General features: G+C 37.0%; 1 protein-coding gene across 2 annotated transcripts in view; it reads right to left on the bottom strand.

Moving 5' to 3' along the window:
• The window catches only part of RNF123 (ring finger protein 123), a 95397-nt gene that overhangs the window by 35970 nt on the left and 35111 nt on the right, over positions 1–24316 (bottom strand). The window contains exons 25-35 of one of the 2 annotated variants that reach the window (XM_070937113.1): positions 23936–24019; positions 21258–21365; positions 20132–20309; positions 18676–18750; positions 18034–18121; positions 17728–17815; positions 17450–17534; positions 11664–11803; positions 11053–11241; positions 9288–9363; positions 6382–6466 (exon numbers count right to left, since the gene is read on the bottom strand). In XM_070937113.1, the coding sequence (XP_070793214.1) occupies positions 6382–6466; positions 9288–9363; positions 11053–11241; positions 11664–11803; positions 17450–17534; positions 17728–17815; positions 18034–18121; positions 18676–18750; positions 20132–20309; positions 21258–21365; positions 23936–24019 (1196 nt within the window). The remainder of the gene's footprint in view (positions 1–6381; positions 6467–9287; positions 9364–11052; positions 11242–11663; positions 11804–17449; positions 17535–17727; positions 17816–18033; positions 18122–18675; positions 18751–20131; positions 20310–21257; positions 21366–23935; positions 24020–24316) is intronic. The other variant, XM_070937114.1, reaches the window with a different exon arrangement.

Below are 24316 nucleotides of genomic sequence, written 5' to 3'. Positions count from 1 at the left end.
AATAATGTCAGTAGTTTTGTAACAATATTCCTAGTAGTGTTAGTGCCAACAGCTGCACTTGAGACAAATTTCTGGAGTTCAAGGGGGGGGGCGGGAAATACTTCCACTTTTTAACTAGAACTCTTGTCAATAAAAAAGCCATTTTTAATATGAACTGAAAGTTTCATGGCATTCCCTTAGGAATGCACCATGGCCTCTCAGAAAACAAAACACAGCAATCAAAAATTCAAATCACTGCCAAGTCTGGAGTTTCTAAATTGCGTGCACATTATATTAATGGGTCAGCATAACACCACTTACATTTTTAGTAAGAGAAATAAAAGCAGAGAAATTCCCATCTTTGTCCCCTTCCCCACATTTTACAAATAGATGGTTTGTAAATGTATATTGATGGAATCAAATTTGATAGTCCACTTTTTGGTATTGCTTCACAAGAGAAAATAATTATGCTTCACACAAGGATATAAATCAGATTGCTATTGGCTATGGGAACCAGACTCTATGTCTTGTGAGGAAACTGCCGTTTCTAAACTTGGCTATAACTGTGACTATAACTGTAACTGCTAGCTCTGTAGCCAAAACTGGAAACTCCCAACATTCCTAACACTTCCCATGAAAGTAAACAGTGACTCTTCCTATCATCGCCTGTGACTGGATAGGCTTTCAATGGAAGACTTGGGGTCCCTGAAATCTTTTTGTGGGCATACAGAAGCAATAATTCCAAGCAATTGTTGTCATGTTGGGGAGAAGTTGCAGTTGTCAGTCTGCCAAGTAAAGGCATGACACCAATCTTCAAATGTCCTTCTCAAAGTGAACGATAGGAACAAGTTCCAAAATAGCACTCCACATTGGGGCCAATATTTTATTCAGTCCAGCATCCTGATCCTCACTATGCTCATCCAAATGCCAGTAGAAATCCATAAGCTGGATATGAAAGTGAGGATCATACTACCGTTGTTAGGTGAAGACCTCACACTTCTCCTGCATTGCACAAACTGCTGGGCCCATCCTATTGTCTCCTTCCCTGACAGCCCCAGAAAGCGCCCTTCAGCAGATGAGACTGTCACAACTTACTGCACTTGCCTCCACTTCAGCTCCTCCTATCTCCCCCTGCACACTTGGCCAAGGGAGCTGCTGGCTATTGTGAGGCCTCTGAGAAGCCTACATGTGGAGGCATCATGAAATGTTGTGAAGGGCCAGCAGCTGTCTCAACCACACACCCTTTGTCAGAAGTGAGAGAAACAAAACAGCAAATGCTGGCATGGATGGAAGGCACAGGCAGTGGCAGAGGAGTGCGGGGCAGCAAAAGAGTGGAGATAGGGGGAAAATAGGTGAGAGAGGGAGAGTTGAAACATACTCTCTGGTCATAGATGCGGACAGGACGTCAAACACCCAAATTTTGATCACCTAATTACTGGGGCACTGCATCAGTCATAACTTTGAGGACTGATCATAATTACCATACATTCAGCACCACTGTAACTTCCAGGGTGGATTTGATTTAAATCGAGTTGATTTAAATCACAATTTAAATCATGATTTAAATCACTAGTAAAAAGGCTTGATTTAAATCAACTTGATTTAAATCGTAATTGTTAAAGAGCAACTGTCATCTCTGCTACCCCTTTGACCCCGTTGACTCACCGATAGTCCCAGTGTTGTAGAATATACAGCCTCATGCTACATAACTAAGTTCCATTTCATGCTGAATAAATTAAATTATTTATGTATCTTAAATAGAAAACTATCTTACAATAGATTTTTACCCCAAAAGTTTTTTATTAAAATAAATTCGATAAAAATCAAAAAAATCTGATTTAAATAAAAAAAATCCAATTTAAATCCAAAAAAATCTGATTTTTTTGATTTTTAAAAAAAAATCATTGATTTTTATCCACCCTGGTAACTTCAAATGGTTGCTGAACAAATGGTCATTAAGCAAGAACTTTCTGTAATTCAGTGTATAACCCTATACAAATACGATCTTAACAAATGCTGAACAGTGAGGTTTGAGGAATTCCTATAAGGTAAATGATATGTATAGGTATTCTAAAAATACTTTTATTTTTTAATAAAAATACAGTTTATTTTTTGGAAGTTAAGTGGACAGCTCTTATAATGGCTGTATTGAACTGAAATACAATGGATTCTGTTGCTGATAATGATTTTATGTCTTTTAAATAGATTATGGAAAGTTTTACATGCTTGCATGTTGGTTTTTGACTAGTTTTTAATGGTTTTAACCTGTTGTCAGCTTTATGGGTTAATTAAAAACTAGCACATTCATGTTCTTAAGACTGTCCACAATTTGTTTTTATCTGCCTGTTACTGCAGTGGGGACAAATCAAACCATTCAGTCAGTCACTAACTCCTGATCAAGCTGATATGATTGAATATACTTTTTGCTAAACCTGAGGCATAATCCATCCAATACCAGTAGCTCAGAAACCAGTTCTCTTTTGACAATACCACCTGATATCAAATCATTCAGTCACAATATTTTTCTTTTCTCCTTTGGACCAGAAGATTGGAAATTAATTTATGAATATTCAGTTAACATTAAGCCTTGACTGAAATTATTTATTTACTTACTATATTTGTATGATACTAATTTCTGAATGCTCTGGGCAGGTAGCAATCAAAACATCATTTTAAAAATCCCTTGAATAAAAAGTAATATCCCCAATAAAAAGCAATTAAAATTTCCAACATCATTGTAAAGAATCAAGGAAAAACAAAGAAAAACAAGTATCCGTCCCTGCATCCCAACATTCACAGCATTCCTTCCACCTGGGTTAATGGAGAAGCTAGCTCTTAACAGCTCCTCTGCAATTTAGGAAGGAAGGAGTAGATTAGGATTTCCAAAGCATAGAAAGCTATTGAAAATATCCATTTCAAGTTCCTGCCAGATGCATTCACAAATGGATGTGATCTGAGCCAAATTGTATAATATAAACAGTCTAATGGAGGAATAATATAATAATTCAAGCAATCTCTTCAAAACACATTTTTGAAGCAAAAAAAAAAAGTTCTGCAGACTGAAAAGTCATTTTGCAATTCAAAACTAAAATTCAGGTTTTCTTCTATAGGCTTAAGCACATGATAAATATCTTTATTTTTCAGAAGATGCAAATTTAAAATAGTAATTATGAGTATACCCCACATAATATTATTAACTTTGAGTCCAACCACAAATAAGTCAAAAATACTAAGAATGCTTCAAGTACTCTACTAAATATGGTAAGAGTATTGTAGGTTTTATTCAGCATGAGCCTAGACTTATTTTTGCTCTCCCAAAGCAAAAAACATTTTATTTCCTCTGACCCACCATAATGAAGCGCTGTTTTTGTATAATTTACAATTTTATCCATTACTGGAAGTTCATAATTAAATTGAGAAAGCCTAATCTTTTCTGCCATCTGTCCTGTGACAATTATTTCCTCAATGTCACATACATAAACTGAAATTGAAGCTATCTGATGTCCATCTTAGGTTCTATCACATGACTCCTGCACCTCTCAAATCACACTAAGTTGCGTTTACCAGGAGTGTGTGATATACAAATATGACAGATAAATGACAGTAATTATTGAAATATGGTATCAAACAATATTCTTCACTTAACTGCCTCCAACACATTTTCAGTTTGTAGTATACATTCTTTAAACATATTAAAGTGAGAATGTATACAATGGCTCAACTACTATTTAGAGCAGTTTTAATTGATTTCTTAGTAGTGGAAATAAGAAATAAAGGACTCACAGTAGTTTCTTCTGGTTTTGCTGAGTAACCAAACAATGCCATTACTAATTAGATCTCTTTCATCCAAAGAAATAGAAAAGTTCATTAGCAAAATACCCAGCACTGCAAGTAAACAATTGCTACTGGAGCCAAATTTCAGGTTTGTTTTCTCCTTTCACTTATGTTGGCTAGATCCCTTCACCAAATACAGAGATAAGGGGGGAAGTATTTTGCTCTTAAGAATGTTTCTTATGTATTATAACCAGTTTTATATACATACACATATGAAGTGTTTGTGTGTGTGGAGAGAGAGGGAGGGAGAGAGAATAGTAAAAAATATATTTAAAAAGCACACCTGGTGACATCTGCCTTTATTTGCAGACTAGTCTAAATATATGTTTTACTATGCTTGAAATGAAAGAATTTTTTTTTATGTAAGAAGTATAACAAGGTGCTTGGCACAATTAGTCTTAGGGGTATTCACTGCTTTGACCACAGGAGAGGGATATAAATAGGCTGATTTGTGCTTATTTGGAAAGCACTGGTGAGGAAACAGAGGGTCAGAAATAATTTAGAGACAGAATCGAGTGCCTAGCCAGACTGGGCTCAGCTGTTGGTAGCTATCTGCAGAGCTACATGAAACAGGCAAACATGAAATTAAAATTTCTCATGGATTACGCTTCAGGCATTCTAAAAAGGAACTTGACCCCCAAATATGCTAAGTAATAACTTTGAAGAACTGATCTTATAACTGTTTACCAGGAGTGCATTTGACATCTGTTTGAACTCTTTAAGAATTACTCCTACATCATTTTGTATCATTTTAAAATATTTTTTTTTAAAAAATCACAACTCCATACTAGCTAGAGCTATAGAAGTAAAAAATGAAATAATTATTACATAGATAACATTTATAGGATTATTATAGTTTAAAATCTGTATATTAACAGCATAATTAAGTCAAGTCAATTTCATAATTAACTATTAGCAAGCATGAACAGTTTTGTATTTAACAGTTGTATAAAAGCAATTTGTATTTATCTTTGTTGTTGCTTTAATAAAATTTCAATGGAAATTTTATTAAAGTTTATTAAAATTTATTAAAATTTGGAATTACTGAGATAATCATACAAGCCAAGATCAGAACAATTTTTATTTGCACCCATCTTCATGCTACGCTGGAATTAATCCTGAAAGCTTTACAGATTCCTGTCAGCCCTCCCAATTAAACCAGATAGGAAATATGACTCTACACTCCCATGACCATTTTTAACTGCTGTTTAAACAGGAAGGGTGGCGGAGAGGGGGGCTGTTCATCATTTTTTTCCTTTGGCTGTTAAGGCACTGAGGGCTCCCTCATCTCTTGTCTGATTGTTTTCTAAGCATCATCCCTCCCTCTCATCACTCAAAGTTATTCTCGTATTTCATGACAATTCCATTTAAATTTTGAAAAGCAGATTCAAAAGAAGCTAGGATCTTACTCCAGCTAGAAACCAGGAGATAAGATTCTGAATTAGCTTAACGTAGTATAGCAAAATAATGAAGCAGAAAGAAAAAGCTCACAGATGGACTACATGGGCAAAGGGTTCGTCCACATTAATGCATTCTCAGACAAATTAGGTCTTTGAAAGATAAAAAGTTGAAAATACCTTTTGAATTCTGCAGAGAAGTGGTTAATATGAAATGTGCTAAGGGACAACTCATGCAGCAACTGATTTTTTTAAAAAAATATGAAAACAGAACAGAACACAGATGACAGGGGTGTTGGTCGGCTACAGGTTTTTTTCAACATTTTCATTACCCAACTAGATGTCATGAGAAGCTATTGGAACACTCATCCAATATCACAAATAAACATGCTAAAGATGAACTGAGGCCAATTCTGAGGTAATCTTGGTCTCCTCACTTCTATGTTCCCTTTACTGGATCATTCTCAGTTCTTTTCACTTACATTCTGATTTCCTCACTATATCAAGGTGTCATTTTGACCTCTCTCCCCACCCCTACCCCTTTTATCAGGCAGCAGCATGAAATCTGTTTCTTTTTCTCTCCTTCTCTTGCAGATGGCAGGGCTGCTCTTAAGCAAGGTGCTGGCCAAAATTCCAAATGTGCCTTCCAGGAAATTAAGGTTGGAGCTCCCTAATCTAATGTATTTGCTGCTACAAACACAAAAGTGCCCAATTTAGGAAAGTAAAGGAAGAAACATTTAGCAGGTATATGAGAAACATCATTGCCACAGCCTCACAAAGAGTGAAACATACTTTCTTTGTCTTTAGGCAAGACTTTTCCTAAATGTCATTCTCTTTAGAAAAACAATAGGAGAGGGTAATGTGCAAAAAAGTATTTTTTCTACATTTCATAAAAATGTAAGTGAATCCCAAAATAATCTAACCCAGCTGCCTGTCCTAAGTAGTTTTATGCATATTTTAGTTGAGAAGTATGAGATATAATGAAAACTGTTCTGCCTTATAATAAACTCTGCATATAAATTTCAGGATAAATAACTAAATACTACATCAGGATCCACACCCAGTAGTAAAGAACGATTGATTTCAGTTAAATAAAACAGTAGTAACTAAACAGACTGGAAAGCAAGAAATGAATGTATCAGTCCATAGAGTGGAATAACAGAGCACTTACCCTTGGAAATCAGTATCAACAAGGAGTCTGACTAAAATTCCTGTCACAGCAACAAGGATTGGATAGTGGTCTACGCTTTCCAGTCCTACAGAAGAGAGCAGAGGTTCAAAATAAATATTAATACTAATGCAGACTTTCTGAGAGCCTCTTTTATGACTCTGGATGGAGGCACAGATGAAGATCAATTAGTATAGATCCTCATCAAGTAATATCATCGGCTAACAATCTAGAATGTAATTATTGGTTAATTCAATTATGGATTTTTTTTAATAAAATTTTATTATAAATTAGAAACATAAAACAGAATAAAGACTATAACGAAATACAATCACATACATACGACTGAGGTTGATTCAACCCGCCTATATATACAGTTTCTAAATAACATTACATATCATCATACTACAGCTTCAATTTGGTTTATCATACTGCATCTTGCATTTGTTAATCTTCTTATATCTAATATTCCCTTATTTATATCATCTGATCCGATGGTACTTTCTTCCCTTTCCAAAATTGTGCATATGCAATTCTAGCCGCAGTGGTAATGTGTATGAAAAGGTACCAGTCTGCTTTCCTTATGCCCCCAGGGTTTATTCCTAGCAAGTAGACCTCTGGTCTCAGTTGAAAACTGACTCCTGTAATCTCCATGAGCCAAACTTTTATCTTACTCCAATAGTTTTGGGTTTGTAGACATGGATTATGGATTTGTTTCAAATTATCCAATTATCAAGTTTTTAGCTCAGGCGTGTTAAATTGGATTTCTTCAAGGGCCGGATCAACACTGTAGTTCTTCACGGCCAACTGGGTGGCGGGGGGGAGATGGGATGGACACTTCCTGCAGCACCCTGCTGGCCAAAACAGGATGCAGGGGGGCCGCATGCAGCCCCCCCCGTGCCCCATTTTCGCTAGCAGAGGCATTGCGGTCTGGTCCTTTGGTATTTCCAGGCTGGCCCCACGGGCCAGATATAAGCAGCCCATGGGCTGGATGCGGGCTGCAGGCCTTGAGTTTGACATCCCTGCTTTAGCTAAACTCACTTTCCTCTCTGTTTTGAGCCATTTTGGACACATACATATATAAAAAGATAAAACAGTCTTCTCCTCACAAATTTTAAGAGGCAAGCAACTAGTACTAGAGAAAGCGCTTCGTTTTTACGAACATCACTACTTGGTGTCTAGAGTTACAAAGGTACTGGGAAAAAAACCCTGAAAAAACTTAAAAACTGTGTATATTTGGAAGCTTTTGGAAGCCTGAGGCGAGAATGAGACCTGGCTTGGAGACTATTGCAAAGTGCCCTCAGTAAGAAGGCCTGGTATGGTCAGCAGCCACCTCACATTGTCTGGGCATACCTGTCAGCAGTTGAAGAAAAATGCAAAGTAGGTGGGGCACATCAGCTCCTGTGGAGCATAGGGAGGCCAGGGCCAGTGGGGTTTGGCACAATGGCGCTGGGGCCCGAGGTGGCATTTCTCAGGGCAGCAGCATATTTAAAAATTACAGGCTACAAGAATGATCTAGAGAAGGATGATATACTGGATATACAACTGAAACTGGCTGATATTTTAAAAGGAACATACAAATACAATTCAGGAGAGTGACCTGGATAATTTTTCTATATTGGCTTTACAAAAGAGGTTTCCTACAATTTTGAAGGTTCTACCGAGGAAAGGCAAAGAAAAAGGAAAAATATTAATTTGTAGGATATTATTTGAAGGTATTAAAAATCAAGATTGCTAAAAGTTAAGAGAAGGAATGTAAAGTTAGTTTATCTGATTAAGGTTAAAGTAGGTTGTTCTCTGGTAACCCTTAATGGACTTTTGCCAACCAGGCCTGAATGATAAACCTGTTTATAGATAAGAAATGAGATATGGGAAGAACGAATCATTTGTTGGAAATATGTTACTAAGATAGTTTATACTTGTGATGAAGGGGCAAGTTACATCTTTTCTCTCTCTCTCTCTAACAAACAAACACACACGTTATTTTTCCTTTTTTTGTTTCTTCTTTTCTACACTTTCTACTTTTTATTAGTTTCTATTAGCTTTTATTTTTTAATTGTAATATCTAATAACATTCTTTTTCTTTTCAACAAGATATTCTTGTTGTATATCTTATTGTTTTGTTATTGTATATCACGTTATGTTTATAAATATATAAAAACAGTTTTGCATTCAAATGCACTTATGCATATTCAATAGTATTTCTATTAGCTTTTGGGGCATACCCAAGATATCTTTCTTCTCTATGGATCACTTCATATTTTAAAACTCTTGCTATGAGAACAGATCTCTTGGCCTTGAATAGGCCAGGCACATGGCCATCCTCTAATGGCTCTTCAAAGTTTAGAGCCAAAAGTTCTCACATCCTATAGCTGTAGCTCTGAGCAACTAAGGGAGATTCAGCATAAAGTTTTTCTTAAGGACTAGATGTTCTCTTTCATTTTCAGATGCACCTCTTGGGTCTCTATATTAATGACCCATGAGAACGACAGCAGGTATAGTGTAAACTACACTGAGATCACAATCTTGGTGAAAGGTTGGCCTAGAATTACTCCTCATGTAAATCCTCATTTCTTTCCCCAAGGGACTGGAAATGGGAGAAATTATTGTGAAGACTCCAAAAATGCTTAAAACCTTAGACACATTTCAACAAGAAGCAGGAGAGCCAAGGGGAATATCTTCAATAAACAAGAATATTAAAATACTTTATGCCAAGTTACATTATTTTCTTATTTAGCCCAATGTTATGTAGCCTGAGTAGAAGAGTTCCACATGACTCCCTAGAATTAGAGAACTTTTTATCATCTGCTTCCCATTTTAATCCTGGGATACCCAAAATATGTGTTTTATCACAAATATACGATTTTTCTTTGGGAGAAGACTGCAGAAAGGAAGAAAAGGCAGCTTACCAGGCAGCCGAAGATTCACCACTCTGTCAAACAAATTCCGCTCAGCTGTTACACGATTTAGCACCTGATTTAATAGCTGTAGGAAAAGAGAAAGAAGAGTGAATGCAGAAATAGAATTGAGTACTTTCTGCTTGCATACTTGCTTCATCATCTGAACAGAAAAGCTCAGACAATCTCACACTGTGCATATAGTAGAAACATTGAATTTGGCTAATGGCATGGGCAAGAAGTTTAAGAGTGGTTGCTTATTCTTATTCTCTGGCATTTTCAATCTTCAAAAAAATATTAAAAACTCAGTCCTGGATGGAAAGGCCTGAATGCATCACAGTACTCTGTATGGTTTGAATTTAGGTCTTTAAATCATTTTGTTTTTCTTTTTACGGCCCTGTACTCCCTTTTATCGGGGTGGCGTCGGGGCAACTGAATGGAACTGAGCATTTACTGGCCAGATGCCCGTAGGTCCTTTGATGAATATTAACATAATATTAGCAGACACCAATCTCATAACAGTCCAGAAAATATGTCCATAGCTCTTAATGAAACAGTGACAGCAGATCAGAGTCTCTAGCTGTGACAAACTGAAACTATGATCACATCTAGGCTCTCGATATTTCCACTGAAAGAAATCTTTTAGCTCTTTGTTCTTTTGGATAATGGACTTTGGAGATAGCAAATAGCAGAATCCAACAAGATTATGTGTGAAAGACACATTGCCTTGAGTCTCAAAGATCATACTGTTTTAAAAACCAAAATAATTGTTTGCTTCCAAGAGGTTTCTTTTTTCCCTTTTTTAAAATTAGTTAACTTGGAATGTAAAAAAACAAGTTGTTGGGCTGATTTTACTGTATTCAAATTCCAAGGGAACATACTGTATCAATACAGTCTGAATATTTTGCACGAACAGTCAAGCCCAAATGTGTGTGACAAAGCAATTTGAAAAAGGAGGCTGTACAAATGTATCCCAGTTTATGTGTATGCCTTTTGCTTCCTGTAAACATCATTGCTATCTACCCTATATCTTCATGTTGAATAAATGGATCTGGCAACATTTAAATATGTTTTTATATTTGGCAAGAAGGATGATTTACTGATGTATTTCGATCTAGAGGCTTTAAGTAAATATAAGAAGGCATTATGGCATCTGAAAGAAGAAAGTAGGGAGAAAGAGATTGGGATGATTTATCAGAGATTTAAAGATATACCAGTAGTACAATGTGGTTTGCGCATGCATTTAAATGTGTGTATATCTTTTCTCTGATAAAGGAGAATATGTCTAGCTCAGGATTGAAACGTGGGCTCCTTGGTGCTCTGTGAGCTTGGTTGTTTTTTTGTTGATGTATTATTACCCGAACTAGATAATATGACCAGTGCTAGTCCTAGCTACCCTGATGATGTTACCTAGTTTCGGTGATGAAGCATCTGCAAGAAAGCAACCAAGCTCACAGAACACCATGGGCTCCTTATTTTCTCTCTCTCTCTTTTTCTGAATAGAATCAAATAAGAACTGTAAAATCAAGATATTTATCTTGCAGCAACACATTACAAATAATGGCTGCAAAAAAATAATTTTATTGGGGAAGAGAAAAAATCCTGTAGTTCTACATATATCATCCTCCAATCTGTTGATAACCAGCTAGTCAGTTAGAAGGTAATTCAGAAGCGAAATTGTGAATTGTGACATGAATTGGCCATTAGCTATTAGTATTTTTCTGAATTATATATATGTGCCAGGAAGTATTTTATATTCCACACACAAAAAAAATACCTGTGCAAGTCTCCTGAGTAATAGTTCTGAAGAAGGACGATTCCAATCCAAAAAGATCTCTGGAGCTAGAGTAACAGTCATTTCCAAGACCCTGAGAAGGCTCACTGACAAATCAAAGCAAGTTGCACACACCTTCAATTGCCGACTATCTACAAAGTTTCTTTCTAGGCGTTCTGCAGCTTGTTGGATCTATCCAGACAAGAGGATGCAACTTAATAGGGGATGGAAGAAATGGGAAACACAGAACAAATAACCACATCTCGAAAGGTTGAACTATTTTGATTCAGCTAGTAATCAGCAAAAATAACACCTGGAATATTTTGGTTACTCCAGTTATAAATTAAACAAAATCTAGACATGTAGAGCAAGGCTGATGTTTGTTGTTCCCTTTCAAACCTCTCTACGGCTCCTACACGGCATATCCCACGGGTCTTTCTCATATGAACCCAAACTATATATTCTCTGCACAACTAATCTGCAAATTGGCTCAATCCCTGCATTCCTAAGAACCTGTGCTGATTTTGCTATCCCCTAACAAAGAACAAACGCGTTCATTATCCAGTATCTTATTACTTGTTTGGAATTAGATTTATGCTGGACCATAGACTCACCTCTTGAATCATGCCAATAAACTCTGAGAAGGCCCAGTTTAATTGGTTAAGGACACTATTGAGGAAACTAGGTGCCATTTCTTGGTCACTGCGCAACAGATCTGCCATGTGTCGCTGCAGCAAGGTGGATGGACATGGCTCTGGAAGAAAACAGCAATTAAAAAAAGGCCTCACTGTGAGAAAGTGCTGGAAATCATTAGCCTACAATCGCATCAAAGTGGGGAAGAGCTAGAATACATTTGGCATTCACAGGTGTATATCTTGTACTATAAGCAGTTTCATTTTGTTTCTTATTTTCTTCATTTTTCTCTTTACTTATTTAATAGTAAACATTTCTATTAAATCTTTTTATAGTTTTAATAGTTAAAACTTTTAAATTTTCCAATGGACAATGGAAAAAGCAGAAGAAAAGAAAGAAAAAAAAAGCTGAACAATAGCAAAAATTATATGTAGCAGCAACTTAATTCAGGGAGCCAAAAATCTGCTAATGTCCTTTTTTTTCTGACTTCTATGCCTTTCTCTTAACCTTCCTGCCCCCATTTGAGCAGACTTTTTTGATGTCTAGAAACAAATTCTAGTGTAAAAATGTTTGTGTGATGTGGGGATGGGATTTGTTGTTGATCACGGATCTGTAATTCTGACTTGCTACTTGAGAAATATTTATCTGGAGAGTTACACTGCAGTATTGTTTGGAGAGTCTGTCACCCCTCTCAAATGAATTAGCATCTCAACTGACCCAGCATAAATGCCATTCTCAACTTCCTAATGATGAAACATTCTCCGTCACTGCAGGTTTTCGGTATGCAGAGAAGGCTAAAACTTACATAATGCCCTTGCAGCAAATCTGGAGGGACATTTTTTATCTCTCTGATTTAAAGGGGAAAGTCCAAGCTTGAAGCACTCATGTTCTCTCAAAATGTGGCACCTAAATGAAGCTTGGGCAATCAGTATGTTCAGTTGCTCTTAATCTCCCCCAACTTTATAAATTCAGCTTTTGTGTGTTTTTAAGTAGTTTTGGACAATGAGTACACGGGGAGTATAAACTTGCATAGAAATGTGTAAAGCCTTTACGTAATAGCCCTGTGTCACATTTCTTATCTGTAGAAGTATTCTGTTGAAAGGCTTCACTTCTCCCTCTTCTCCATTTCCAGGCTCCCCTAGGTTATTCATTAAGCTGGCTAAAACTTTAGTTTTCTTTTGCAGGTCTTCTTCGCAGAGGGTTATACATTGTGGTAAGGTCACATTATGAAATCATATAAATTATAATGATAAACAAACAAGTAAATATTTAACTGTTTAAAAAAAAAGAAAAGACAGGAGGACAGAAATCTAGGGGGGAATTAAGTCTATTCATGGATCCTGACATCAAGCCTACAAACACTGCATGTTGAAACAGGCTGTTACGGTCCATGAAGCAGAGATAAAAAAGCAACTGAAAAAGAATTTCAAGTGACTGCTTCTACATTACTCTTCTCTCCTTGCAGTGTTAGAAAACTTAGAGCAAGCAGAAATTGAGTCAAATCATACACTTTTAGAACATCCTAATGGTCAACTTTGATGAAAGAGACACCCGCTGGGCAGCTGAAGGAAGATCTTACAGCTCTATGCTTTTCTTTCTATTTTCTAAACATTCTTCTACATGTTTTAGAAATATAAGAAAAGAAAATCAGCACTGAGGAAGCATTTTCTTTTACAAAGTATAGCAATGTATAATGTTTCCCCAAGTATAAAGGCAATTTGGTAATATTTCTTCTAAATAAAATGCAGCATTCATATTTTGCTATTATTATTATTATTATTATTATTATTATTATTATTATTATTATTATTATTATTATTATTGCCACTGCTCCAGAGGTTCAAGGTACGCAAAGCAAACAGTACTCCTGTCTTCAACTTTATACCCACACTAACCCATGAAGTAAGTTGCTTTAGAGATAATGAGTGGTTCAAAATGTCAATAAGCTTCTATGACTAAATTTGAGTCTTGATCTCTCCACAATCTAGCTGAGTTCAGATTCAGACTGGTGCAATCTCTCAACTAAATGTTACTCACAAAATGCTGCACATATTAGGGCACTGCCTATTTGCAGCTCAACTGACAAACAACCATTGTCACAGGAACTGTTTAAAACTTTCCCAGCAATCCCCAGTTCCAAAATTCAGACAGGATGGAAAAACTACCTAATAAAGAACTATAAGAGATAGAATCAAGTAAGCGCACGTATTAAGCACAGAATTTTACTAGCATGTCTCTTGGGTAATATTTTTTTCTTTACACAGGACCAGATCATCTGTTGTAAAAGCTACCAAAAAAGTCCCTATCAGGAAATGTACATAAACTGTCCCTCAATAAATAAATTTGGGATCAAAAGATTGAAAAATCCAAGAAAATGTTAATCAGCTTTATGCTTTGAGGAAGTGAGAGTATTTTAAAAGCACATGAGCAATCCTACCAGGCAGAAAGACCTGAAGGTTTTCAAATTCAGAAATTCCATACCAAGGTAAGAGCCAGAGAACACCTGACCTTCTGCAGTTGCCTATATCCTCTTTCTCCTTGCACATAAGAAAGACTTTGGGGAGATGGAGAAGGCTCGTTCCCTTTGGGGCTAAATTAGGCCATCTCCTTTCAATTAATTTGGTATTAATTATTCAATACTGTACACCTCAAAATAGCAGAGAGAAGTATCAGTAGCATGAGGATCTAATGGCCTGCCTTAGATCTTTTGGAGCCTCCCAGAGAAACAAATACCGAACTGTCAGAGTTTGCCAGCAACAAGAGAACAACAACAAAAAAATGCACCATGGCCCAGGCGGTTTTACAAGCTCATGGCAGGGATGAAGCACCACTATGTATCTGAGTCAGAATTGGACATGACTTTGATGGGAAGAAACTATATCTTCTGATCTTTCCTGTTCTGTCTTTGCTGGAGGAGAATTTTAAGAAAAAAGGGGGCAGGAAAGAATAAAAATGAAGAAGACAGTAAATGGCATGGTTATAAGAGGAATGTGCGATGGATAGCATACAGGCAACAGCCATATATGCCTGCTGTGAACTCAGAAACTGCCCTCCAGTTAAAAGCATGTATATTCATCCATCTTGATGCATATATGATGTCATCACCATAAACATTAATACAACTTTTAAGGCCATCATTCAGGATATCCAGTCACATTGCCTTACCCTCCTACTCTAGTTTCCAAAGGCTGAGCCTCTTTTATGATTGACCACTTGTCTAAAGCAAAGCAAAGAGAAATCTTGCTAAAGGACCCTTTTACCATTGAAAACATAACAGGAAATTTAGTCTGAATATTGCCAAGAAATAACTCCTAGGTCCAAGAAATAAAGAAATTATGGTTACTGCTGCCACGTTCTCCTGAGCTGCAAGATAAATAAATTTTAACCTTGCTTTATATGATTTTTCTGAATGACTGTAAGCAGCAATATACCTCAGATATTGTACATAAAGGACATAAATCTTTTCATTAGCTCAAATACTCTTATCAGATGCACAGATGTGTTTTGTATGGTCAGAGTTGGAAACAGCCACTTAGAGCATTAAGCCAGTCCCTTCTCAGTGCAGTTTGAGGGAGTGAAGTTGGGTTGCTATCTGCATTTTGGAAAAGCAGCTGTTGACAGGCAGAAACTTTCTCTAGCCCACTTTTTTTTTTTTTAATTTGATTTATATGCCGCCCTTCTCCGGAGACTCAGGGCGGCTTACAATGCGTTAAGCAATAGCCTTCATTCTTTTGTATATTTTATACAAAGTCAGCTTATTGCCCCCACAAACTGGGTCCTCATTTCACCTACCTTAGAAAGGATGGAAGGCTGAGTCAACCTTGAGCCTTGGAGAGATTCGAACCAGCAGAAATTGCAGGCAGCTGTGTTAATAACAGGGTGCACTAAACCCCTGTACTTATCAAGGCTCTTCCCTCATACAGTTTATACATTCATGCACATCTTTATTCCCAGGCATCCAAGCTGGTGTGCAGATGCTTGTGATAATTGAGCCATACTCTGACATTTTCAAGAATGTGCTGGTGTCCAGAGGCAGCCTCACCCCACCCAGGTTCTTAGCTTAGAAAAGCAAACACTAAGTGAGGAAGGAGGGGGGCGTGTAGCAGGAAAGATGATAAGCAAAAGCATACAAACAGGGAAGTGGAGGTGACGTCTGGAGATTGGCAGCAATTTACAAGCGGTCAAGAGGACTATTACTCAACTGCCAGGACCACAAGCTACGGTGAGCAGCATATCCTGGGGGAAGTCCTGCCTGGAGCTTGGAGCTTTGCCTGGAGCCCAGGAGCAACTAGAAAAGGAGCAACCACACTGAAGCAGCACCTCATCCCAATGTTTAGAAAAAAGCAAAGGTTGTATGCTACTTTACAGAGTTTGAGACTTCTGTTTGAACTGAGCATAAAGGGCTGAGTATTAAAGACATCTGTATATGGCAAATCACCTTGCAAGTCCTAGAAGGATTATATACAGTGTAGGAATTCAAACAAAAAACATTCTGGTCAGATAGCTCTCTTGTTTTAACACACCTAACAAAGCACAGCCTATCATTTCTCTGTCAAATTGCTATTAGTATATTTGCTTTAGTAACATTCAACCAGAATGTGTCCATACTATGGGTTAAATCCACGATTTCATGTCGTGAATGCTGTAGGCTTAAAGAGCAGGTTTTGGCCTTACAGACTAGAATCAAATTATCCCTCCATATTTCTTTTCTCAAGGCTAAACATTCCCAATTTCTAAAACTTTGGCTTCTTAGCATCAACAAGGTGAGCAACCCCAATCTAAAACCTGGAGGAATTTATTTCTATGTTAACACAATAACAACCTATATCAACCTAATCTCACAAGTGTGATTCAAGTAAGCAAAGAATAATACAGTTCTTCCAAATTAAAATAGCAACTATTAAAATAGAAAATTAGGCAGATGTAGAATAGCTCTTTATAGCATGTTTCTGGTTTGCTACAAAAGAGAAACCAGAGCTCCCCCTACAGCTTGTAACTACAATTTCTCAAACTTCTACACAACTTTTGCAAAATAATCATAAATGTGGTAATTCTGGGAGAGTAGCCTTAGTTTAGAACACCACGTGATAAAGGAAGAAAATAAAGAACTTATACATAATATTAATCTATTGGCTGAGTGCATGACAGAATTACATGTAATGAAGGCCGTTTCCTTAAAGGTGATAGGGTGATAGACACAGCCTTCCAGGTCTACAGTATCCCTAATGAAGACTTCCCCCAAATAATCTTAAAGACAATAAAGACAAGCAAAATTGCAGCCTAGCCTCTCAAGTAGCTTAACCTCCATGGAGACCGAAGAAAACTCTAGCATTAGGATGACGCAAATGTTCCCACAATAGCATAAGTGTCTCCCTCAAAATTCTAAGATTCACATCACCAAACTGCTTTCTTGGCAATTCTGTCTAAACCAGAACAAAGGCAGAAATTATTGTCTTTGCCACCCAATAAACATGACCATGTATGCCAAGCTGATCTGGGAACAGCACAAATACCATGGGGAAGGGAGGGCTTCAGCTGGAATAAGAGACAACATATCTACTGAACTACTAAATATCATGAGTTTCCAGTTGTCAAACCTGCAATGGCAATGGCAGTAAAACCTCTGTAGTATCAGATAAAGTGCCAGAATGTGACATAATTGTAATAATATTCATACCAGAAAACTGTTTTCTCTTGCTATTAAAACTAACAATTGACCAGAACAGGGGGAAAAGCAACACTTTCCTGTTCCCAATTCCCCACTCACTTTGCAAGCTTGGCAGATTGGCATCTTCCGGTTTGGTTTTCAGCAAATGAGGAAGCCGTGTGTACCTGTATCCAAATCCACAGCCCTAGAGGGAAAGGGGGGGAAGGGGGGAAAGGGTGCTTGGTTCCATTACTTTTCACAAGAAAATCTGAGACTCTCTCACCAGAAATCAGTGTGCAAACAGTAATAGGAGAATTCATGCAGAGGGCACCTGCTGGTTTTAAAGCAACCTGACCCTGTTAAACCAGCTGAGAAACAAAGAAAAAATCTATCCTTACACGCCACAGTCGTACAAGAATCCAGTTAGTCTGTGCCCAAGGTCTTTGCTCATATGGGGCCAGCAGATTCCTCATCATGGATATCCGTCTGCCAAAATAAGACAAACAATCAGCTCCTCAACAGGGGGAGAGAAATACAAGGCAAGAGAGGAATAGAAATGCAATGCAAAAAAGTAGAAAAGGCAATTTTCATGCGTGCAAGAACCATTGGGAAGTACAAAACTTGTGCCTAACCTAAGGAAGAAAAGAGGCAACTTGTTTTAGGGCATACATTTTTATTCAGGGAAGAAAGAACCAAGCACTTACTGATCTTCTGGAATTCTCTCTACAGCCCGAAGCGAGTGGGGATAGCAAACGTAGCTGGCTAATGCTTGCATTAGGGAGTCTCTAATGTCTGAATATAAAAATAAGAGAGAATTTTAATGAGACAGAAAATCTAACTGTAACTTTGGTTACGAGAATGCATTTTTACTGGAATAATGGGAAGTAGACAAGAAGCCAAGACAAAGGGATAAACAAAATATAAATGATTTTGTTCTGCATTAGACTGAAATTCTATAAATAAAAGAAGCAACACCCCCATTCCTATTCCCAAAACAACAATCGAAAATCAGAGAACATTCAATAACCATGAATTTAGTCTGCTGTTTTTATTCTCCACAGCCCATCATGGACGTCCTACTGAGCTTCAGATCACTCTCAGTATCATTTTGAAAGCCTCAGTAAGAATCTCTGACAAAAATTATCTCTTCCATCCCAGAAAGAAAAAAAGAATCACAAAAAGAGATCCAAAAGAGGGGAGGAAATAAGTGATTCCACCCAGTTTTGTTTTTAATTCTCTCTAGTATTCTGTCACTACTACTAATCAATTGGGAGATAGTTCCCCACTCCCTACTAGCCCTGGCTTACAACCAAGGAAAGATGTCCCTTAAAAGAAGAGCGACCTACCTGTGCCTACAATTCTTGGATCAGCAAAATGCTTGGCTAAAATGGCAGCAAGGCGTGTCAATGTATCTTCATAGCCTGAAAAGAAGTTCCAAATACTAAAGACTGCAAATGACTGAAAATTTCTGCACCTGCATTTCACTAGTACAGTGCAATAGAACAGATGTCTACAATTAGCTTTCTTATTTACTGTAGTCTTTGTTTTAAATTCCTGGGAGGCAAACCAGAAATCCAGCTTTTCATGATTAAAACAAAAACAAAGGATAGCAAGTCTGCGTCTTTCCCCATTCAAGGCAAATTTGCCATGCAAATACGTGACTGATGTTTATACTGAGCTAATTTTATTTAGTGTGGATTTTCCTGTCTCTAGGAATAACATTTCCATTTATATGGGCACTTTATGAAAAGCTTTATGAATATTTCTGGATTACTGCAATAAAGACATAATATATTTTATGTAATGTTGATTTTTTTTACACATTTCAATCCCATGCAGAACCAGCTACCTGCCAGAACATTAGAGTCTTCAAACAAACACAAATATCCTTATTTAAAAATAATACTTGACAACAAACATTCAAGTATAAATTTCAGCTACCCCCAGTGTTAATTCCTAAAAAGAGTAACTGCAGAAAACATGACAGAATCCAAAATCAAGAAGGGAAGGCATTTGCAAAAAGTGAACAAAAATAAACTTTTCCAGTTCTAGAAAGGTTTTTAGAAAACCTTAAGATTTTTTTTAAAAAGTCTTTCTCCATTTCAGTAATGGGAAAATGAAGAAAAAGTTCTGAGGTAAAGAAGTCCACATCTATTAAGCCTATTTTTATCACCTTTCTTTCTTCTCAGGATGGGATAGGAAGCAACTTTTATTTACTTATTTAAGCAAATAAATAAGGAAAATATTATCAGACCTAGAATTATGGAATGGCATTACTTCTGTAATTTGTGTGCCATATAAGAAACATAGGACACCTCAGATGGCTGAGAAAATATCATTGCCCTATCATATAAACTCTGTCATATTGTCTGCATACCGATAATATATAGGTATAGGCTGCTGACTCCCAGCACCTCTGGTGGTTTTTAAATTATTAAACATGTTTAAAAAGAAGGAAAAAAACCAAGGAAACCAAAAAATAATAAAATTCCAGAGACAGCAAAACTGGATAGGGGAAAAGAAGCACAGGGGGTTTCAATCACTCTCACCAAAGGCTCGGAAAAAGAGCCAGGTTATCAGAGCCTTCAAAACACCGTAAGATAGGCTCTTTGAATCTCAGGGGGACCCCCATTCCATTTCCATAAGGGCCATTTAACATGGGTGTGTTTATTTTAGCAGGAAAAAAGTTGTTGGCAAAATGAAGTTGGTGCCAGATGCCAGATTCTGTGTTCTCATGTTTTTCTTACCCATGCTGGATTCTGCATGCAAAACATAAACATTCCTGCTTAAAGATATCCTCACCTGGAAGTTCTTCCATGCTGTTAACAGGACTGAAGTAGTTCTTGAGAGCGCTGTAGCTATTCATTGCTACACTCAGGTAAAACTCAGGCATGAATGCAAAGAGGGAGCCAATTCTGTCTCCATGTTCAATTGTACGAATGCACACCCGTAACAACCAGTATATATCTTGCATCTTCTCCTGTAAGGGGTAATTCTGAGTTAATTTGTACTTCAAGTGGCAGAAAAAGTATATATGCAAAAGATTAGAAGAGAACTAATTTGGTGTAGTAGTTAAGGCATTAGACTAGAAACTGAGAGGCCATGAGTTCTGGTCTTGTTTTAGCTAGCTGGGTGCTCTTGGGCCAGACATTCTCTCCTAGCCCTGGGATAGATGCAAGGGAAAATCTCACTTCCAAAAAACCTTGCCAAGAAACCGCAGGGACTAGTTCAAGCAGTCACCAGGAATTAACACTAACTTGAAAACACATATACACACAAAAAGATTAGAACTTCTTTATAAGTTAAATATGTATCCATTTAATGGAGTCATAGGTGACCAAGAATGCCAGGTAGGCAAGAGAGAGACTGGTGGAGAGAGTAAGCACCCCATTCCCTCTAATCCAGCCCACTTACTTTTCATGCTAATCACTGAGTAAAAAAAGTCTTTACTTCTTCAGCCAGCACAGAGATGAAGTAAAAGAGGGAAGGAAACGGAACAATTAGTCTCTCCTCTACCAGATAGTTGGTTGAAGTCACCTTTTTATTACTTTGTTAAGGGGGAATCCTTAGCCAGCTTGAATTTGAAAACTTCAAACTCTGAGCAGCCTGTTACTATTTTTTTCACAAGTCACATTTATGGCATTTATACAAATCTGGATTGATACAATTGTTACTTTCAAAGTAACTGAAGAGTTCAAGAATATCTTACATTAAAACTTTCTGGTTAAACTAAAGGAAAAAAAAATCAGTTCATTATTAATGTGCACAATTCTTTCATAATATAAACTCTAGAGATAATTTGCAGGAATAAAGTCTGTAAACGCAGGAAGCAATAGCAGAACTTCTCTTAATTTTTTTACACTAGACTTGAACTATCTGGGCCAGATTTAACCATGGCATTCTAGAATTAAAGAGCATTCCCTCTCACCTTTGAATAAATAGTAACATTGATCCAAGCAAGTCGGCGACTCAAGTGATTCAGCTTCTCAGAAAAAACTTTTTGACTCTTCAGTAATTCTTCACAGATATCTCTTCTCTGAATTGAAAACAGAAGGAGCAATATCTGTTCCAGTATTCAAGATTACACATACAGTATAATTCCCCAGGTACTGAGGGCAGGCCATTAGTGTTTTTATTTGCCTCAATGTGGTTTTAGTTGGTTTTTATTTTAATGTTAAGTCTTTGCTTTTGTTTGTTCACCGCCTACATTTCCTTGAATAGATAGGCGGCTAGATAAATTAGATACTCAAAGCTCTTAGTAAGTTATATAGGACTTATTTATTTATTAACTAAGAGTATATATCTGGCACATATCTCAGGCTAAGATGTAGAGGCCAACAGTATCAACTGTATTAAATTAGAAATCCATAAGTGTTAATTATGCTATGTCCAATGAATGGCGATAATGACAGAACCACAGCTTTGTGAAAAATTATGCAACAATCTCAATATGACTCGGGAAAAACGGACTGCTAGATGACACAAATGAATGATTGGGAATAAGATGAGAGAGTACAAAATGAGTCCAATTATAGATGTGGCGACAGAGAATGATTTTTACATTTATTTCCTCCTCCCCCTTATCTTCTGCCTTTAATTTATTTTCCTTGCTAATTTTTGCCCCATTTCTGGGCTTTGCATATTTCCCCTAAAAGCAATAGGAATATGAGAATATAAAAGCCCAGCCACAATAACAGATTATATGTTATGCTCAGTGAAATACTAAGGTGTTAACTGCCTTCGCCAATGCTCAGAATAATATATTTCATATAAAATTCAGAGAGAGTTAGAGATACAATCACGTGAAAAAGGAAGTACATGCTCTTTAAGATCTATGACTTTATATATCAGGACATAATAAAAATCATCTGGTCCTTGGCAGGGCTTAAAAATAAATACAACCTCACATGAACACCACACATGACATATTCTACCTTGTCATCATTTATTTCACAAAAAGAAAGCCAAAATGGAGAAGCCACATGTTAAAAACTAATTACAGCTTATTATTCAATAGCTTGTAGAAACACCTTTAGCAGCAATAACGTGAAGTAATCGTTTTCTGTATAACTTTATCAATCTCTCACATCATTGTGGAGGAATTTTGCCCCCGTCTTCTTTACAACATTGCTTTAGTTCATTGAGGTTTGTGTGCTTTTGTTTATGAATGCTTTATTGAGATCCTGCCACATCATTTCAATTGAACTGAGGTCTGGACTTTGACCCGACCATTGCAACGCCTTGATTCTTTTCTTTTTCAGTCATTCTGTTTTAGATTTGGTGGCGTGCTTGGGATAACTCAATGTTGACCAATCTTTAGCTGTCAGACAGATTGCCTGACATTTGACTCTACAATACTTTGGTATATAGAGGAGTTCACAGTGGACTCAATAATTGCAAGGTGCCTAGGTCCTGTGGCTGCAAAACAAGCCTAAATCATCACCCCTCCATCACTGTACTTGAGGGTTTGTGCTGACATGTTTGTGCTGATATGCTGCGTTTGGTTTTCATCAAATGTGGCACTGTGCATTATGGCCAAACATCTCCAATTTGGTCTCGTCTATCCAAAGGACAGCGTTCCAGAAGTCTCATGATTTGTTCAGATGCAACTTTGCAAACCTAAGCCATGCTGCCTTTTTAGAGAGAAGAGGCTTTCTTTTGGCAACCCGTCCAAACAAATCAAAGACTTGTTCAGTCTTTTTCTAATTCTACTGTCATGAACTTCAACATTTAACATGCTAACTCAGGCCCATACAGTCCGATATGTTATTTTTGGATTTTTTTGCAATTTCTCTGAGCATTGCACAGTTGGACCTTGGAGTGAATTTGTTGGGACGCCCACTCCTAGAAAGATTGGCAACTGTCTTCAATGTTTTCTACTTGTAAATAATTTTCCTCATTGTAGAATAATGGGCTTTAAATTGTCTGGAAATGGCCTTATAACCCTTCCCAGAATAATGGGTATCAACAGTTGCTTCTCTAAGATCATTGTGTCTATGATCACAATGTCTATGGCATTGTGTTAACACATACTTCAATGCTGGAGACCAGCAATCCCCTAAAATTGCAGTTTTTATTGAGATAGTCACATGCTATGATGATCAAGTGATCAAGGGCACTTGATTAGCAGCAACTTGACTACTACTTAGCCCCTTCGTATCTATGGAAGCGGTAAGGGTGTATTTAGTTTTTCACACATGATTTCTCCATTTTGACTTTCTTTTTGTAAAATAGATAAAGTGGTGTAATATGTTTATGTGTTGTTGTTCATCCGAGGTTTTATTTATCACTTCTAAGAACTAGTAAGGACCCAATGATTTTTACTATATCCTGATACATAGAACATAGAACTCAATACTTGAATGATTCTAAATGAAGACATATAGAAGGGAAGCAATTCCTGTTTCATTTAAGGAAGTGATTATATTGGGTGGAAATACTGCATAATGGTCTCTACCTGTTTTAGGAAGGCTCCATAAAATAATTCTGATTTCTTTCTTGAACCTAAAGTAACTTAAAATTTACTTAAACATTGTTCTCAGAGAAATGATACAAACTTTTCCCAAAGAACAAACTGGAAAGGCAGCACAGAGAAGAGTTTCTTACCCTTTCTGGGCATCGGCTGATCTTTTCTTCAGTATCTTTCAATGCCATAGCATACTCATTCACATCATCAGAAACACCTACCATCTGAAATACAATTAAATGTCAGTAATACCAGCTAGATATTTCTTAACACATTAAAGAAAAAGGTGGGATATTTACCAAAGGTAAAACAAAAATGCTGAATGTGATCAGAGCGGCAGCATCAGTATTTTGGAATTCCCAGAACCAATTCTTGCCAGTGCAAAACTAACATTTTGAAGACAGAACTGCAAATCAGTGACAGACCCCTCTTGATGGCAGGGTGCTGCCAACAGTAATAAAATAATATGCTGGAGAATGCTCTCTAGCAGAGTGACTTCCTCCACCTGCTACTTTCTCACT

Source organism: Pituophis catenifer, unplaced genomic scaffold (genome assembly GCF_029215685.1).
Source record: "Pituophis catenifer annectens isolate HBS135680 unplaced genomic scaffold, rPitCat1.0.hap2 SCAF_2, whole genome shotgun sequence".
NCBI classification, from domain to species: domain Eukaryota; kingdom Metazoa; phylum Chordata; class Lepidosauria; order Squamata; family Colubridae; genus Pituophis; species Pituophis catenifer.
This window is presented reverse-complemented; position numbering and strand designations above follow the sequence as displayed.